The sequence below is a fragment of the Salvelinus fontinalis genome, chromosome 9 (assembly GCF_029448725.1).
Source record: "Salvelinus fontinalis isolate EN_2023a chromosome 9, ASM2944872v1, whole genome shotgun sequence".
Classification (NCBI taxonomy): Eukaryota; Metazoa; Chordata; class Actinopteri; order Salmoniformes; family Salmonidae; genus Salvelinus; species Salvelinus fontinalis.
This window is the reverse complement of record NC_074673.1, coordinates 19,326,260-19,346,404: the sequence shown is the minus strand read 5'-3', so window position 1 is coordinate 19,346,404 and position 20,145 is coordinate 19,326,260. Positions and strand designations below refer to the sequence as shown.

At 42.9% G+C, this 20,145-nt stretch overlaps 1 protein-coding gene across 1 annotated transcript in view; it reads left to right on the top strand.

Annotated features, from left to right (window-relative positions):
* Positions 1–10,270: 10,270 nt before the first annotated feature.
* LOC129862218 (transcription factor Maf-like) overlaps positions 10,271–20,145 on the top strand; it is a 14,360-nt gene continuing 4,485 nt past the window's right edge. Inside the window, exon 1 of the mRNA XM_055933648.1 lies at positions 10,271–11,691. Within this exon, the coding sequence (XP_055789623.1) occupies positions 10,652–11,691 (1,040 nt within the window). The 5' untranslated portion in view covers positions 10,271–10,651. The remainder of the gene's footprint in view (positions 11,692–20,145) is intronic.

The following is a 20,145-nucleotide window of genomic DNA, read 5'->3' as shown; positions in this document are numbered from 1 at the left end:
CTCCGCTCCAACACCTGGACCGGACATCACCCCCAACACACACAAAAAAAACTCTGATGTTTCCCTTTGTTGAGTTGTCGTTCTGTAATGATGTACGCTGAGAGTCGGAAAGCAAGTTCAAGGAGAGAATACATTTAATTAATTAATTAACAAAACAAGAAATACGACTGGGGAAGAAACCAAAGGGAGTGACATATAAATGGCAGGTAATCAAGGAGGTGATGGAGTGCAGGTGAGTGTCATTATGCGCGTAACGCTGGTGACAGGTGTGCGCCCTAACGAGCAGCCTGGTGACCTAGAGGCCGGGGAGGGAGCACACGTGACAACGCTACAAGCTTGGCACACCTGTACTTTTAAGATGACACCGAAGAGGATGGCTGACGTTTTACGTGCCCATAACCAATTGTGCTATTTTGTTCGTTTTTTTTTTTGTGTTGTTTAACTTTTTTTAAATGTATTTTGTGCATAACGTTGCTGCTACTGTCTCTTATGACCGAAAATAACTTCTGGACATCAGAACTGGGATTACTCTCCACAAACTAGAAGAAGCTTTTTCCTTTAACGAGTCCGATGAGAAAGATATACTGCTCTCCCAGGAACAAGCCTATATCCCGTCATTTGCGTGAAGAAAAGACGGAGGAAAGGAGGATGCCGATCGGGCTGCCTTTTGAGAATCCGTAGGCGAGCGAGTAAACTCCCACTGTCATCAATTCTACTTGCTAACAAGGAATAATTGGAAAATAAAATTGATGACCTACGATTACGATTATCCTATCAACAGGACATTAAGAACTGTAATATCTTATGTTTCACCGAGTCGTGGCTGAACGAAGACACTGATGATATAGTGCTGGAGGGATTTTCAATGCACTGGAAGAACAGAGAAGCTAAGAGGGGTGGGGGTGTGTCTTTTTGTCAATGACAGCTGGTGCGCGATGTCTAATATTAAAGAAGTCTAGAGGTATTGCTCGCCTGAGATAGTGTGGTCTACAGCTTATCACAAGGTACTCTACCAAGAGAGTTCTCATCTATATTATTCGTAGCCGTTTATTTACCACCACAGATCGATGCTAGCGCTAAGACCGCACTCAACCAACTCTATAAGGCCATAAGCAAACAAGAAAATGCTCACCCAGGAGCGGCGCTCCTAGTGACCGGGGACTTTAATGCAGGCAAACTTAAATCAGTTTTACCAAAATTTTACCAGCATGTCACATGTGCAACCAGGGGGGAAAAACTCCAGACCACCTTTACTCCACACACAGAGATGCATACAAAGCTCTCCCCAGCCTCCATCTGGCAAATTTGACCATAATTCTATCCTCCTGATTCCTGCTTACAAGCAAAAACTAAAGCAGGAAGTACCAGTGACTCGCTCAATACGGAAGTGGTCGGATGCTACGCTACAGGACTGTTTTGCTAGCAGAGACTGGAATATGTTCTGGGATTTATCCGATGGCATTGAGGAGTATACCACCTCAGTCATCAGCTTCATCAAAAAGTGCATCGACTACGTCATCCCCACAGTGACCGTAAGTGCATATCCCAACCAGAAGCTATGGATTACAGGCAACATCCGCATCGAGCTAAAGGCTAGAGCTGCCGCTTTCAAGGAGCGGGACACTAATCCGGATGCCTATAAGAAATCCCGCTATACCCTCACACAAACCATCAAACAGGCAAAGCGTCAATACAGGATTAGGATTGAATACTACTTCAACAGGCTCTGACGCTCGTCGGATGTGGCAGGTCTTGAAAACTATTATTTATTTATACTATTTATTTATTACTATTATGGACTACAAAGGGAAACCCATACGCGAGCTGCCCAGTGACGCGAGCCTACCAGATGAGCTAAATGCCTTTTATGCTCACTTCGAGGCAGGCAACACTGAAGCATGCATGAGAACTCCAGCTGTTCTGTGTGATAACGCTCTCAGTAGCTGATGTGAGCAAGACCTTTAAACAGGCCAACATTCACAAAGCCGCGGAGCCAGATGGATTACCAAGACGTGTACTCAAAGCATGTGCGGATCAACTGGCAAGTGTCTTCATTGACATGTTCAACCTCTCCCTGACTGAGTCTGTAATACCTACATGTTTCAATTAGACCACCATAGTCCCTGTGCCCAAGGAAGCGAAGGTAACCTGCCTGTCACGTTCCTGACCTATTTCTGTTAGTTTGTTTTATGTGTTAGTTGGTCAGGACGTGAGTTTGGGTGGGCATTCTATGTTTTCTGTTTCTACGTTGGTTTATGGGTTGCCTGGTATGGCTCTTAATTAGTTAATTAGAGGCAGGTGTTTGGCGTTCCTCTAATTAAGAGTCATATTTAGGTAGGTGTTGTCACAGTGTTCGTGGTGGGTGGTTGTCTCCTGTGTTTGTGTATGTCGTTGCGCCACACGGGACTGTTTTCGGTTTGTTTGTTTTTCGGTTTATGTAGTCTGTTCCTGTTTCATGCGTTCTTCGTTATATGTAAGTTCTTATGTTCAGGTGCGTCTACGTTCGTTTGTTGTTTTGTTAGTGTATAGTCGAGTTCGTGTTTTTCTTTAATAAATAATGTCTACAAACTCCGCTGCATTTTGGTTCAATCCCTGCTCCTCCTCTTCTGATGAAGAGGAAGAGGAAAGCCGTTACACTGCCTAAATGATTACTGCCCCGTGGCACTCACGTCGGTAGCCATGAAGTGCTTTGAAAGGCTGGTCATGGCTCACATCAACAGCAACAAAACCTAGACCCACTCCAATTTGAATTCGACCCCAACAGGTCCACAGATGACGCAATCTCAATCGCACTCCACACTGCCCTTTCCCACCTGGACAAAAGGAACAGTTATGTGAGAATGCTGTTCATTGACTACAGCTCAGTGTTCAACACCATAGTGCCCACAAAGCATCACCAAGTTAAGGACCCTGGGACTAAACACCTATCTCTGCAACACCAAGTTAAGGACCATGGGACTAAACACCTATCTCTGCAACTGGATCCTGGACTTCCTGACGGGCCAACCCAGGTGGTAAGGGTAGGCAACAAGACGTCTGCCACGCTGACCCTCAACACTGGGGCCCCTCAGGGGTGTGTACTTAGTCCCCTCCTGTACTCCCTGTTCACCCACGACTCCAACACCATCATTAAGTTGGCTGATGACACAACAGTGGTAGGCCTGATCACCGACAACGATGAGACAGCCTAAAGGGAGGAGGTCAGAGAACTGGCAGTCTGGTGCCAGGACAACATCCTCTCCATCAATGTGAGCTTGCCGAACAGGCCCCCATTAACATCAACGGGGCTGTACTGGAGCAGGTTGAGAGTTTCTTGGTGTCCACATTACAAATGATCTATCATGGTCCAAACACACCAAGACAGTCGTGAAGAGGGCACAAAACAAAATCCCCCTCAGGAGACTGAACACATTTGGCATGGGTCCCCAGATCCTCTAAAAGTTCTACAGCTGCACCATCGAGAGCATCCTGACAGGTTGCATCACCTCCTGGTATGGCATCTGCTCGGCATCTGACTGTAAGACGCTACAGAGGGTAATACGTACGGCCCAGTACATCACTGGGGCCAAGCTTCCTGCAATCCAGGACCTAAATAATAGGCGGTGTCAGAGGAAAGCCCATAAAATTGTCAGACTCCAGTCACCCAAGTCCTAGACTGTTTTCTCTGCTATTGCCCGGCAAGCGGTACCGGAGTGCCAAGTCTAGGACTAAAAGGCTCCTTAACAGCTTCTACCCCCAAGCCATAAGACTGCTGAACAATTAATCAAATGGCCTCTAATCTGTAACCCCGCACACTGACTCGGTACCGCTACCCCCTGTATATAGCCTCATTATTGTTATGTTATTGTGTAACTTTTTATTATTTTTTACTTGAGTTTATTTGGTAAATACTTTCTTTACTCTTCCTGAACTGCACTGTTGGTTAAGGGCTTGTAAGTAAGCACTTCACGGTAAGGTCTACACTTGTTGTATTCGGCGCATGTGACAAATAAAGTTTGATTTGATTTGGGAAGTTTCTCCCATTCTCTTCTGCAGATCCGCTCAAGCTCTGTCAGGTTGGATGGGGAGCATCGCTGCACAGCTATTTTCAGGTCTCTCCAGAGATGTTTGATCGGGTTCAAGTCCGGGCTCTGGCTGGGCCACTCAAGGTCATTCAGAGACTTGTCCCAAAGCCACTCCTGCGTTGTCTTGGCTGGGGTCGTTGTCCTGTTGGAAGGTGAACCTTCGCCTCAGTCTGAGGTCCTGAGCTCTCTGGAGCAGGTTTTCATCAAGGATCTCTCTGTACTTTGCTCCGTTTGTTTTTCCCTTGATCCTGACTAGTCTCCCAGTCCCTGGCACTGAAAAACATCCCCACAGCATGATGCTGCCACCACCATGCTTCACCGTAGGGATGGTATTGGCCTGGTGATGAGCGTTACAAGGTCCCCCCCCCCCCCAAAAAAAAAACAGAGGGATGGGGTTGGAGAAATGTAACCACTCCCTAATTCATAGACAGACCTATGGATGCAAGGACTGACCATCCATGATATCCAAATTATAGTTATAACTATGTTCTGAGGCTATATAGTGTTTGTTTACATGTATTTTGTTTACAAACATTCTGGGGCGGGTTAGACTGGCCAATGCCAGATGGGCTGGTCAAAATTGACACAGAAAAATATATTTTGTTATATAAAAAATTCAACTATGAGAAAGGTGACATGTCTTTCTGCTCTATAATGAACCTTTGGCTGATCAGTGAGGAACAGCCGGCCACCCTACCAAGATGTGCCGGCCCGGTTTTCTGATAGGCTGACCTGAGGTCACGCAAACACACATTCAAAGACAAATGTGGCATCAGCAAAAAGATCTGCTCTGACTCTGTCATCAGCTAGACAGCCAAGACCATGGATCATAAAAACCAGAAAGGGTGCCTATAAACGTAGAAAGAGCACATTTTACATTGTCACCTTAGTCAAAACGTTGGCTAAAACCATGATTTGGTCAAACAAGTGAATTATCCTCACCCTGTAATGAAAGTGTCTGCCCCGCCCTTGTGCCTGTGCCCTCGCTGGGACCTGCTACTGTGATGAGCGAGCCACCGTCCTCTCCCCCCATGAGCTCAAGAGAAAAATGCATTCTGATTGTATATCATTTCAAAATACAATTGTGGGAAAATACAGCTTTGGAAGTTTGTCCTTGTCTTTGTCAAAGAGTGCAGGATCTCATCTTTCTGTAGGTACAATGTTTATTTCTCCACTCTCAATATTCAGCTCAATAGCAACTATTTGATATGGCTTTGAGATATTGGAGCGACGTGCGCGAAATGCGAACCAGCCATTGCGAGGGCATAGGCCTATAGGTAGCCTACAACTAAAGTTTTTTTAGAACATTACATTTACTGTTGGATGAATACATGGCTACTAGCAGTGGGTATTATATTTAGAGTTAGCGATCTAGTTAATGTGTTTTGAGTTTCCACATCCTCAGGTGCTAACCCTAAATGAATTAGCCCAACATATTAGTTAGTGCACATAAAGATGTTTGTAATTCATGATTAGCCTACATTACTCATGATTTGGGTCGGACCAAGGAGAGACCAGGGGAAAATTAGTTTGTGGCTCGTGCAGTGATGTGGGCTGGTGTGGATAAAATGCCAGGGCTGAATTCTTGTCCCAGTCCTCCCCCTGCAAACATTGGAGTAAAACAAGCTTATATTTTAGGTTCTGATGTCGTGGACAGTTGAACTAAGCTCATGAGGCATTAATACGTTATATTCTTTAAGAATCAATTTGTACATAAACTCAGCAAAAAAAGAAATGTCCTCTCACTGTCAACTGCGTTTATTTTCAGCAAACTTAACATGTGTAAATATTTGTATGAACATAACAAGATTCAACAACTGAGACCTAAACTGAACAAGTTCCACAGACATGTGACTAACAGAAATTGAATAATGTGTCCCTGAACAAAGGAGGTTGTCAAAGTCAGAAGTAACAGTCAGTATCTGGTGTGGCCACCAGCTGCATTAAGTACTGCAGTGCATCTCCTCCTCATGGACTGCACCAAATTTGCCAGTTATTGCTGTGAGATGTTACCCCACTCTTCCACCAAGGCATCTGCAAGTTCCCGGACATTTCTGGGGGGAATGGCCGTAGCCCTCACCCTCCAATCTAACAGGTTCCAGACGTGCTCAATGGGATTGAGATCCGGGCTCTTTGCTGGCCATGGCAGAACACTGACATTCCTGTCTTGCAGGAAATCACGCACATAACGAGCAGTATAGTTGGTGGCATTGTCATGCTGGAGGGTCATGTCAGAATGAGCCTGCAGGAAGGGTACCACATGAGGAAGGAGGATGTCTTCCCTGTAACGCACAGCGTTGAGATTGCCTGCAATGACAACAAGCTCAGTCCGATGATTCTGTGACACACCACCCCAGACCATGACGGACCATCCACCTCCAAATCGATCCCGCTCCAGAGTACAGGCCTCTGTGTAATGTTCATTCCTTCAACGATAAACGTGAATCCGACCATCACCCTTGGTGAGACAAAACCATGACTCGTCAGTGAAGAGCACTTTTTGCCAGTCCTGTCTGGTCCAGCGACGGTGGATTTGTGCCCATAGGCGACGTTGTTGTAGGTGATGTCTGGTGAGGACCTGCCTTACATCAGGCCTACAAGCCCTCAGTCCAGCCTCTCTCAGCCTATTGCGGACAGTCTGAGCACTAATGGAGGGATTGTGCATTCCTGGTGTAACTCGGGCAGTTGTTGTTGCCATCCTGTACATGTCCGACAGGTGTGATATTCGGATGTACCGATCCTGTGCAGGTGTTGTTACACGTGGTCTGCCACTGCGAGGACAATTGGCTGTCCGTCCTGTCTCCCTGTAGCACTGTCTTAGATGTCTCACATTACGGACATTGCAATTTATTGCCCTAGCCACAGCTGCAGTCCTCATGCCTCCTTGCAGCATGCCTAAGGCGCGTTCACACAGATGAACAGGGCCCCTGGGCATCGTTCTTTTGGTGTTTTTCAGAGTCAGTAGAAAGGCCTCTTTGGTGTCCTAGGTTTTCATAACTGTGACCTTAATTGCCTACCGTCTAAGCTGTTATTGTCTTAACAACCGTTCCACAGGTGCATGTTCATTAGTTGTTTATGGTTCATTGAAAAGCATTGGAAACAGTGTTTAAACCCTTTACAATGAAGATCTGTGAAGTTATTTGGATTTTTTTGAATTATCTTTCAAAGACAGTGTCCTAAAAAAGGGACGTTTCTTTTTTTGCTAAGTTTATAATTTAGTCCAAAAATGAATGTAGCAACTTCAGTTTGCCCCTTTTAATGCGGGTTTATTGAAGTTACACTGAGTTTTTCTGCCTTAATAAAGGGTACTTCAAAATCAGCACACAGATTGTTTTTTTCAGATGACTCATCAGTGATTGTCTACACCCCCACCCCATACCCCATCTCAAAAGAAATCGGTTACTTTTGATTGGCTCAACCCGTTGGAACGTTGTCAAGGAGGGCAGTTACATGTGTTAGCAAAGAAGAGGTCCTGAGTTCCAGCCAGGTATGAGCCGAATCAGGGGGAAGTGATACTGGCTAAGCAAGCAAGTTCGTAACATAAGCTTACTTAAAAATAAAAAGGTGTTCCATATGACGTGGAACATAAGTCATACAATCAGGAGAGCCTGGTAATGGATATAATAATTAATAGGTCACACTAACAGTAAATCACAGGCCAGACCTGAATGGAACACTGGGTACTTTTACCCAGGATACATTAGTGTTCTCCTGGGGTGAAATCAGAAAGGTCACATCTCTCATTAACACTATGGGTATTTGGGTTAAACCTGCCCATAGTTTCTGATAAACCCACGCATAGTTTCTGAGAGGACACCGATTAGACAGGCTACATTTTAGACAGTTCAATTACCCTTCTATTGGAGCAGGTCCAAACTGAATCAGTGAAGTAAAACACAACAGGGTTCAACCAATTTATGAACCTCAAGTCCCTGTGGGGGGGTTCCTGCAGCGCAGCAATAGTGATGGCGCACAGTTTTGCTTTCTTTTACTTATTTAATTTGTTACATTCCTCAGTGATGTCTTATTTTGTACGAGTTAATTGCAAATGTATTGTTACTGGATACTGTTGATTGCAGGCAAGAGAAAATACCATGGCCTAGGCCCTAGCAGATCTATAGGACTATCTATGGCTTTTTAGAAACAAATCTAAAACAAGGAAATCTTATATTGCAACTTGTATGGTCCATGCATTATCGGCAACATTATGAATAGGCTAATGTACATTATTGGAAACAAATAATAAAATGTCCACTAATGCATTAAAACAAAATGTGCATTATTACTAATGTATTTAATACTGCGTAGTACAAAACAACTTGGATAAAGAAATATAATTTTTCTCATATGAGCATGTTATTGTCTAAATGACATGTGTTTAAAAATGTGTTTAAATTGTTTCATAGCCTCACTCACATTGACAGAGATTCACCGCAATTACACTTTCTAGTTCTTCTATTGACTAATAATGACTATGTGTTTACACAACAGCAGCAGCAGAGTGGAGTTAGAAGGGACACCTCTCCTCTGATATTTATTCAACCCATCAGAGACACCTCCTCAGAGAGCCAACTCTGTTTTGTGTTTTAATGAATAAAACATCCTGTGTGTTTAGCGCTAAGTCCCCATGAACAGTCCCAGGGACCAGGAGAGTATCTCCTAGTGTTGAGGCACAGGGGACTTGGTGCTGTGCTGCTGGAGGCGTGGCTTTCTAGATGTTGCTTTCCCGTGTGACATGCTCTACAGAGAGATGTGTTATTTACTCTCATCTCCTCCGAGGATAACCCTCTTTATGGTTTGTTCTTATGTACCACCACTCCTGCCATATGGAGGGAGGAAGGAGGGTGGGGGAGGGGGGGGGGGGGCGGGGGACTCCTACTATGTCTGTTCTGTTCATTAGAAGGGAAACAGGCTCTATTGAAGATTACTCCATATTGGAGCTAAAGAGCCAGAGAAGTATTTGACGGAGTGTGTTATAAAGAGCTTATAGTGAAAGTGGCATATATAACACTAAAGTCCTGGTCCTACAGTATGACCATGCACCATCTTCAGTGTGTTCTTACCTTGTTTTTCGTCTTTCTTATTTTAAAATCAGAAATGTATGCTCTCACATCCAGCGACTCGAGAATGTGCATTATTTATGCAGATCCTGCTACATGTTTTATCATTGTACAAAGTAACAAAAAGCAGAGGGGATCGTAACACCTGTCGTAACTAATGCCTGACCTAGGACTACTGTGTCATTCCAAAGGGTGGCGCTGTTGGGTTTGCTAACAGCCACTCACTCACATAGCCGGAACCATGCTTTTACAACCGTATCGACAACACGAGTGCACGTTCAATGACTTCACTGATCAAGAACTGCCACAAGAGAATAGGCGCGTTCCTCTGCCCAGCTGTTGCTGACGCCTGCCAGATCTTACAACGCCTTGATAGGTATTGCACGTATCAGCTAACCACATCATATGTTATAGCAATCTGTCAGTCGATGACACAGCCGATGACGTGGCACGTAACCATTGGTTGATGCATGCGACGTCTGAGCAGGGGAACGCGACCCAAATTGAAGTGGTATCAGAAGAACATAGTAAACATAATTGAACATGTCCATTAGGTCAGAGCCTTATAAATAGCTCTGAATTATGTTTTTTATACACGCATAGACTGAGAGAAGTGAGGCCACTTTGGCTGGTAAATGTTTCACGGTAAGCGAAGTGTTTACCTTCATCTACCCCCATCTTTCCACAATGAAATAATTACACTCAACACTAATAGTGTTACTACTACATAACTAACCTTCTTCGACATGTTATAAGCAATTGGATAACCTACGTTTTAGGCCCTACAACCCCAATGTTTTAAAAACATAGCCTATGCCTTTTTGTTATTATGCTGACAAAATGTATGTAGGTATCCCTACTTTATTCAAAGAAATGGGATGAACATATTTTTCATTCATTGAAAGTCGTTATAACCAATAGGCTATGTGGTGTTTCTTTGTTTTGTTTTACTGTCTTTATTCTGCATTCCAGAGAGGGCTCCCAGAGTTTCCAAAATGTTGGATTTTCTACTATTATGCCTATTATGCTAATTATCCCTCAAAGCGAGATAGCTCATTGGCTGTGAGTACAAATTTCATATTTGAGCCCAGGGCCCTGATGTTAGGACGCCTATAAAATTCAGCAAGGCGTTTGAACTCGTCTGCAGGGATTGATGGCTTTAAAAAACCACTCTCTCCGTCAAGCCTGGGGTGGACTTGTTTTTCTTTCCTTCTCTACAAGGCAAGGATTTGCCTGTGACACGGCACGTGAAACTCCTTCAATTTGGCGCACTAATCCTAAAATAAGGCATGAAGTGTTAAATGTTAGAAACACACAGAACTGCGCTCAGACAAGGAGAAAGAGAGGGAGAAAACGGAGGAGAGAGAGACGCACGCGCTACTCCGGTGCGTCTGTGCAGAGTGCTAAAGAGAGAGAAAAAAAATAACAAAAAAACGTGCGCTGCGCAATTAGGCTAGAAACCCTTGTGTTTTTTCTCTCCGTTTTTTGGAAGATAAAATAAATAAAGAAATCAAGCTGGCTCAGTGCATGTCACAGCAGCCCGCTTTGACAGGTGCTGCTCAGCCCCTTTGGAGGACTGCTTTCAGCAGCAGCAGGATGGCATCAGAACTGGCAATGAGCAACTCCGACCTGCCCACCAGTCCCCTGGCCATGGAATATGTTAATGACTTCGATCTGATGAAGTTTGAAGTGAAAAAGGAGCCGGTGGAGCCGGATCGCAGCATCAGCCAGTGCAGCCGCCTGATCGCCGGGGGATCCTTGTCTTCCACCCCGATGAGCACGCCTTGCAGCTCGGTTCCCCCTTCCCCAAGCTTTTCGGCGCCCAGCCCGGGCTCCGGGAGCGAGCAGAAGGCTCACCTGGAGGATTTCTACTGGATGAGCGGCTACCAACAGCAGCTGAATCCCGAAGCGCTGGGCTTCGGCCCCGAAGACGCGGTAGAGGCGCTGATCAGCAGCAGCCACCATCTCCAGTCCTTCGATGGCTATGCTAGAGGGCAGCAGTTCGCCGGGGTGGCCGGGGCAGGAGGCGGCATGGCCGGGGAGGAGATGGGCTCAGCAGCCGCTGTGGTATCCGCTGTTATCGCTGCAGCGGCAGCGCAGAACGGAGGTCCCCACCACCATCACCACCACCACACCGGGGGACACCACCCCTCCACCGGGGTCCCGTCCAACGTCAGTTCGGCAGGCAGCCATCAGCACATAGGACACCTGGACCTGGACCTGGACGACCGGTTTTCGGACGACCAGCTGGTGACCATGTCAGTACGGGAGCTGAACCGACAACTGCGCGGGGTCAGCAAGGAGGAGGTGATCCGGCTGAAACAGAAGAGGAGGACCCTAAAGAACAGAGGCTATGCCCAGTCCTGCCGCTACAAGCGGGTCCAGCAGAGACATGTTCTGGAGGGCGAGAAGACGCAGCTGATCCAGCAGGTGGACCACCTCAAGGCGGAGATATCGCGGCTGGCCAGGGAGCGAGACGCATACAAGGACAAGTACGAGAAGCTCATAACCAACGGCTGCAGGGAAAACGGATCTGACAACACCTCATCGTCCCCAGAGTTTTTCATGTGAGTTTTACGGCGTCAAAAATAGTAAAACTGTTTAAAAGAGGAAAATTAATTGTCTTACATTTTGTCAGATGTATAAAGTCTCTGTGCATAAAGTTGTGGCGTGGCAAAGATACAAATAACACGTTTTATTTTGTTTTTACATTTTGTTGCGATATTTTATGAGAATAGGGTTGGGTAGTTAAATATCCTCCATGCATCTTATTCATTTTACCGTCGTTATTTTGTATCTATTTTAAGAAGTAAAAAGAAAAAATGTGTGCGGTTTGTTTCGTTTGACATCTCCCTCAAAAGTGTACAATAATCATTAAGTATCTGTGCATCCAAACCTTTCTCAATAGGCTTTCATTCAGCCTGTCTTCTTTGTATAATTTGCCACATTCTCATATTATCAATGTTGTTCATGTTTTGAGCATTCAAACAGTAGCCTATGGCGTATACCAGGGGTATTTAATTAAATTCTTACACTAGGTCCGTAAACTTGCTGGTTTTCTATTCTACCTGATAATTAATTGCACCCACCTGGCGTCCCAGGTCTAAATAAGTCCCTGATTAGAGGGGCACAATGAAAAAGGAAGTGGAACTGGCTTCGAGGTCTCGGGTTGAATTGAGGGGTTAGGGTTAGGGTTATAGCCTATCCTAAACCAACCATGTCCGGTATTTGCTGTTCTTTTACTATTGTTGTGAAGATTTCGTCGAACCCGTTTTATACATTTTATAGTTTGAACTCATCACTTTTTTTGGTGATTTGGGCCAAAAAGTTTGAGGGTCTTCATCATCCATCGGTCTCCTCAACTCACCTCTCCTCCTCTCCTCACGTCTCGCTGTACCGTCTGACATCGAGAATCATTCTCTATACACACAAACCTGCTGACGCATCAGCTTTCACGTGTCAGGCTCGGCTTATACAGTATGTCTGGAGAAAGACAGACAGGACATTTTGAATTATATCGTCTCTAGAATGGAGTCCGTTGTGTTCTATACCGTCTTGCTTTCAGTGTGTGTAGCCCACTATATTTTTAAATCTGATGGCATTTTGTACTTCAGGATTCCTGTGGATTCCTTTATAATTCAAAAGGGCATATTTTAATTCAGTAAATATTCAGACAATATCATGTTATCTTGTCACACAACAGGTTGCTTTTTTTTGTGTGGAATATTGTAAGAATATTTTTGATTAAATATAAGCCTACTTTTATATCAGTTTTGTCCAAATGTACTAAATGGTTTTCTTTCTTATTTTCTTGTCTTGTCTTTGATATATGCATGCTCTTAAATCAGGTGAAGCTTCAGTTTGACGTGATCAAAAGTGTTATCACGATTCACCAATAAGAGGAGGAGAAATCCCTTCATCTGAAGGTGTCCTTCTAGGAATATTATGGAATTGTTGGAGCTATTGCACGCATGGTACGCGCGACGCCGTGGGTCTTAACCGATCACAAAACGACTGGGAACTCAAATTGTAAAATATTCATGTGATGTTCAATAAGTTAATGTTGCTCTATAAAATGTCACCACATATTGTTTGGACAACACAGTCGGCGACTAATATCTTGAGCTACATGTTTCAAATGGAATATCTACATTTCCACCATTCATCAATAAATGTTTATGAATGGAAACTTAGCTTTCATTTATGTTATTTTTATTATTCATGCATGTTCAAATTATTGCAATGCTGACTTTATCACCAGTTTTATTAGCCTAATATTGTCGTGGATAAGGAGAAATCAGGCCTACTTCAAAGGGTAAAATTAAATTCATAATAGCTTTCGGGAAATAGTTCTAATTTCTGTGTTTTCGTTTTAGACCTGTCTTGTAATCTCAATAGGCCTAGATGTGTTGCCTCCCGCTCTGCTGTAGGCTATACTGTACCCACCTCTTAGGAGGACAATATAGGCCTAAAGCAAAACAAATGTTTGTTGCTTAGAAAAGCCTACATTCGCTTTATGATGTTCTAGAAGCTGTAGGCCTAATAACGTGTTGTGTTTAACTATTCTTCTATGTTGTCTATCTTCCGCTGTGTTGTGCAGAAATCATTTCACCTGTTGCTTGATTTCTCAAGAGAAATACAACAGTCCAAATTAAATATTCCACTTTATTTAGACTACTAGGCTACACATGCGGATTGTTTTAAGCACACTTCACATGACGCCGGACGCAGGTCCCCATACCGGTCCACTTTTGTTAATCATTATTTTTGGAGCACACTTTTGCTCTGTGCTCGGTAGCAGTCTAAAAACTCGACTCTGACCCCTTCAACTCAGAAGTTTAATTCTAAATATGGCATGGAGATAACTGGCATATTTTATTTAGTTCAATAAAACGGACCATATTTGCCTCAGGTCAATTGAAAGGGAATAAGTCTAGCCTACTTGATGCGCAGAGGTTAGCCTAGAACTAAGTTTAACATGTCATTTTTTTCTGAAATTATATTTTGACGAATACAAATCGCTCACTGTTTGCTTATGGTGTACATATTAGGGTAGTGTAGAAAAGGATGGTGTCGGACGGTCCCCTCGAAATGGTTGGTTCCATTTCATTACATTTAGCAGAAGCTCTTATCCAGAGGAGTAATTGGGATCAAGTGCCTTGCTCATCTTGCTCATTTTCCAGCCAGGTCACCCGTGATAGCGAGCTAGTTGGGGATTCGAACCAGCGACGTTTCGGTTATTGGCCCCACGCGCTTAATCGCTAGGCTACCTGCCGCCCCATGACCAGTCTTCTATTTATTCGTTCGATATTGGAATTTGAAATATACTACCAAATGAGGTAAATGGAAAAAAGCCCCCTCTTGAAAAATAAATAATTTCATGATTAATATCTCGAAATTCATAACATACCAAATGCCTCTGTAGCTAACATGAATATTTTTTTTTTAGCATAGGCCTATGCAACATGTCAAGTGTTGGTCCCATGTTTCATGAGATTAAATAAAATATCTCAGAAATGTTCCATATGCACAAAAAGCTTATTTCTCTCAAATGTTGTGCACAAAATTGTTTACATGCCTGTTAGTGAGCATTTCTGCTTTGACAAGATAATCCATCCACCTGACAGGTGTAGCATATCAATAAACTGATTAAACAGCATGATCATTACACAGGTGCACCTTGTGCTGGGGACAGTAAAAGGCCTCTCTAAAATGTGCAGTTTTGTCACACAACACAATACCATAGATGTCTCACAGATGTTTTGAGGGAGAATACGATAGGCATGCTGACTGCAGGAATGTCACCAGAGCTGTTGCCAGATAATTGAATGTTCTGAAACAAAGCTGAAAATGTCCCAGTTGGCCTGCATAATCACCAGACATGTCACCCATTCAGCATGTTTGGGATGCTCTGGATCTATGTGTATGACAGCATGTTCCAGTTGCCGCCAATATCCAGCAACTTCAAAAGCCATCGAAGAGGAGTGAGACAACATTCCACAGGCCACAATCAACAGCCTGATCAACTCTATGCGAAGGAGATGTCACGCTGCCTTTTTTAAAGGTATCTGTGACCAACAGATGCATATTGGTATTCCCAGTCATGTGAAATCCATTAATTATGGCCTAATTTATTTATTTCAATTGTCTGATTTCCAAATATGAACTGTAACTCAGTAAAATCTTATAAATTGTTGCATGTTGCGTTTATATTTTTTTCAGTATAGTTACAGTGCCTCCTAAAGACATGATTGACATGGGGAAAAGAGGGTATTGATATTGATGATTGATGTAAATCTGCTAGTTAGCTAGCTCCATTTATTTTACTGATTGTAATTTACCTCTCTGTCGTTTTGTCTCTCTCTGCTGTGCGTATCAGCCAAGCAGACGAAATATTGATGATGATGGAGGCTAAATCAAGTGTTAATCAATGGTATGCTGCTGTGGCAGTACTGATAATATTTAAACCAGGTATCTAGCTACACACACTAGAATGGTAATCGCATCTCTCAAGCCATGCATGTTTGGTGACCCGGAGCTTGAAATCTTCATACAGGGCAGACTTGAAAAAGATGCAACCGGGCGCGACTCGCGAGCGAGCTCCGTACAGGGCAAGATCAACAGGCGCAACCAAGGGACAGGGTGGGGGTGGCAAACTTGAAGACGACTTGCGGGCAGTGGGTTCCGAACAACAATGACAACAAATGTATAAAAAATAATTATACCACCATCCCAAAAGGGCACTTTCAATACTGGAATGGCAAAGGGACATGTGCTCTGCACAGATAGAGCCTTATCTATGCACGTGCCTGACAATGTTTCAGCTGCACAGGACCGTTTTTAAAAAGGGAGAATCTAGCATGTGGCGCATGTGTCTGTTTCCAGGGGCGGATTGGCCATCTGGCAATTCTGGCAAATGCCAGATGGGCTGGACCATTGTTGAGTTGGGTGGGCTGGTAAAAATATATACATAAGCATATATTTTTTATATAAAAAATAAAACAATGAGAAGGGTGACATGATCATACCAATCTACACTGAGTGTACAAAACATTAGGAACACCTTCCTAATATTGAGTTGCACCGTCTTTAACCCTCAGAACAGCCTCAATTCAACGTGGACTACAACGTGTCGAAAGCATTCCACAGGAATGTGGACACCAATTCTTCCCACACTTGTCTCAAGTTGGCTGGATTGAGACATGGATTGTGTATGTGTGGCATTCAGATGGTGAATGGGAAAGACAAAAGATGCCTTTGAATGGGTTTGGTAATAGGAGCCAGGCGCCAGGCAAGAACTGCAGCGCTGCTGGGTTTTTCACATTCAACAGTTTCCCGTGTGTATCAAGAATGGTCCACCACCTAAAGGATATCCACCTAATTTGACACAAATGTGGGAAGCATTGGAGTCATCAGGGGCCAGTATCCCTGTGGAATGCTTTCGTCACAAAGTAGAATTCATGGCCAGACAAATTTAGGCTGTTCCAAAGGCAAAAAGGAGTGCAATTCAATATTAGGAAAGTGTTCCTAATGTTTTGTACACTCAGTGTATAGGCAAGGTGCGAACCTGGTGCTAAGCCCGTATAGCAGAGTCTGTGTTTTGTTTGTCTATTGAAGTCAGTGTGTGTGTGTGTGTGTGTGTGTGTGTGTGTGTGTGTGTGTGTGTGTGTGTGTGTGTGTGTGTGTGTGTCTGTGTGTGTGTGTGTGTGTGTGTGTGTGTGTGTGTGTGTGTGTGTCTGTGTCTGTGTCTGTGTGTCTGTGTCTGTGTCTGTGTCTGTGTCTGTGTCTGTGTCTGTGTCTGTGTCTGTGTCTGTGTCTGTGTGTGTGTGTGTGTGTGTGTGTGTGTGTGTGTGTGTGTGTGTGTGTGTGTGTGTGTGCGAGTGCCAGTGCGTGTGTGTGTGTGTGTGTGACTTATTTGGAAATTGTGGAATATTTTGCAACTTTGTGGGAATGTTCTCTGCAACCTCTTATGTAAAATATGTGAATATCACAATAATATTATTGCAACATCCCAGACAACATCTATAAATTAATTCAATATTCTGGGAACCTTTAAAGAACCCAGTGTTATGTCAATTTTTTTACAACATAAAGAAATGTCCTGCACAAGCTAACTTAAACATTGTATGAATATCATCACAACTGAGCATATTTTGTGCTTTTGTGTCTCTTGTAATGTACCCACAATGTTCCTACAACCTAAATAAATGTTTTAAGAACTTTTAAAGAACATAAAAATGTGTTCTGGGAACGTTCTTGTAACATCAGGTGAATGTTTTTTGCAACCTAAAAGAACATTGTATAATCACCAGCACAACTGTACAGTTCATCTTTTCAGATGTCCCCACAACGTTCCCACCAGACTGTTTCCACAACCTAATGAAACATTCTGGGAACATTTAAAGAACAGATGAAATGTGTTCTGGGAATATTCTTGCAACATCAAGTGAATGTTTTATACTAACATTGTATAATTATCAACACGACTGGACAGTTTCTGTGTTATGAGAACTTTTGCCGCAACCTAACGAATGTTCTGGGAACTTTCACAGAACTAATTCTGTTTTTCTGGAAAAATGTTAGTTAGGAGAACATCCAAATGTAAAATAAAACACTAACTAGAACTTAATGGGAATATTAGCTAATGTTCTTGAAATGTTCCCGGGTCTGCTAGGATTATATTAGGATTCATTTAATCAGCATGAAGTGTAATTCCATTCTCTGTCCCACCTTATTGACTTGTGAACTGCAATCACTTCTGCTATGCCCAATGATTGGATTATTACAGATAATGCAGTTGTTTCCTGTCATAATATTGGACTTTCTCTCTGAGGTCAACAATGGGAAATCACTTTGAAATGTATTCTTATTGACATTTGAATCATTATTATGTACTTCACTTTAATGCCTTTATTAATGGCAGAAAGGATGTCTGTGTGTGCGTGCGTGCGTGCGTGCATGTACGTACGTACACGCGCATGACTAAGTGCGTGTGTTAGGATGTCAATATCCAGCACTGTGTCTTTTATTTGACCTTGCGGTGAGAGTCTATACAGGCACCCATTAATCCAGTCTGTTTATCTATTTAGTGTTCAGTGTAGACAATATGTATGAGCAGATCTCTTTCTCCCTTTATTACAATGCATCGAATTCAATATACACACTGTTATGAAGAAATCTGAGATCACCTAAACGACCAGTTTTTCAAGCTAAATTCCTCTGCTTGCATATTCATGGTCTTGCTTTACGTAACAGTAACAGAGCAAAAGTTGAATCCACCTCCTCATTTAGGTTATTTTTGCTGCAATAATTTCTGTATTCAGTATGAAAGCTGCTTCTGTTTAAATCATTTATGCTATTATTAACACATAGACACACACGTCCAAGCTTGCCCTGAAACAGCACCCCAAAGGTTAAACACATATTCACATTCAAAAGAGTAAACTATTTGAACTTCTTCCACTCACTCTCCATCTGCATCTCTCCCTGCATCACGATAAACATTTACACTTAAAGGGATTTAAATCAACCACATTTATGTACCTACGTGTGCGTGTGTGTACGTTTGTGCGTGTGTATGTGTGTGCCAAGGCTATTATAGTAAACTAAAACAAATCATGAGAAAACTATTTAGTAAACTGAAATAAAATAATTAATAAACCTGTTCAAACAACTTAAACTATACTGAAACTATTACCTTTGACACGAAAACGAACAAAAATAAATCTGGCGGGTTAATGCAGCCAGGAGATGGTGATTTTTCAAATAGGCCTAGCTTGTGCATCACCATCGCCAGTTATCACTAGCTAACAAGGGGAAAAAACGGCCAGGTAGCTAACTAGATTCTTCTTACATGTACTACTTAAATTAGATAGTATTTAATTGGTGTAAACCTGGACGAGAGAGAGTTTCCTTCCATCAAGTCACATTGAGATTGACTTTATCATTTAAACCTAACCTAGCTTAATCTTAGCTCTGGAGAAACTAAGGCCATACAGACATACAGTAGGGTTCTCATTTAAATAATTGACCACAGTGGGGTTAATATGTACAGCTGTCCCTATGCTCTGTTGAACTGTTAATAATCACTGTGTGCAAGACGTTTTTGGAAATTCTACTTTCATATCACCCCAAAATGATTTTACAAATCCAAAATATGAACTTACTGTGCACCGTTTTAATGCAGATTCCCACAGAGGTGTTTTACGTTGCACTTCCTGAGCTAATGTGAACTTGGAAAGGAAAAAAAGAAACCTGTTGGCTCGAAGCTGTATTACACCAACAATCTCAGTGGAAATCTGTGGTAAAACACCTATCTTTTGTAATTGTAAAGCTATTTTTGAATGATAATTAAGTTGAGTGTTCAAGGTTTCCAAAACCATATCGCAATCAATGATCAATTGCTTCTAGACAGAGCATTTCACACTTCACCAAATCACCTCAGCTAATCAAATTGGACATGGAATGACTCCATTGTCGCATTGGAGTCTTGAAAAGGGCTAACCTAACCTATGACCTGACCCAATACCTTATGTATTACTGCCCCCCCCCCCCCCCCAGTTGCAGGAAGTGACGTCCCAAAAATCACAGAAAAGTGAACAACCTAAATGGCTCCTTGCTTCCCATGCTTTCTGTCCCTAACACTGAAACTGAAACTAAATCATATTTTATAAAATGTTTTTATTAACTGAGTGGTTTGAGACCTGCATGCTGATTGGCTGACAGCCGTGGTATATCAGACCGTATACCAAGGGTATGGCAAAACATGTATTTTTACATTGGTAACTTTATAATAGCAATAAGGCACCTCTGGAGTTTCTGATATATGGCCAATATACCATGACTAAGGGCTGTATCCAGGTACTCTGTGTTGCGTCGTGCTTAAGAACAGCCCTTAGCCGTGGTATATTGTCCATACACCACACCACCTCGGGCATTATTGCTTAAGTATACAACTAAAACTAAATAAAGCCTTGCAAATTAGGTCTCTCCCCTCTCTCTCTCTGAGCCAGTCTAACAGA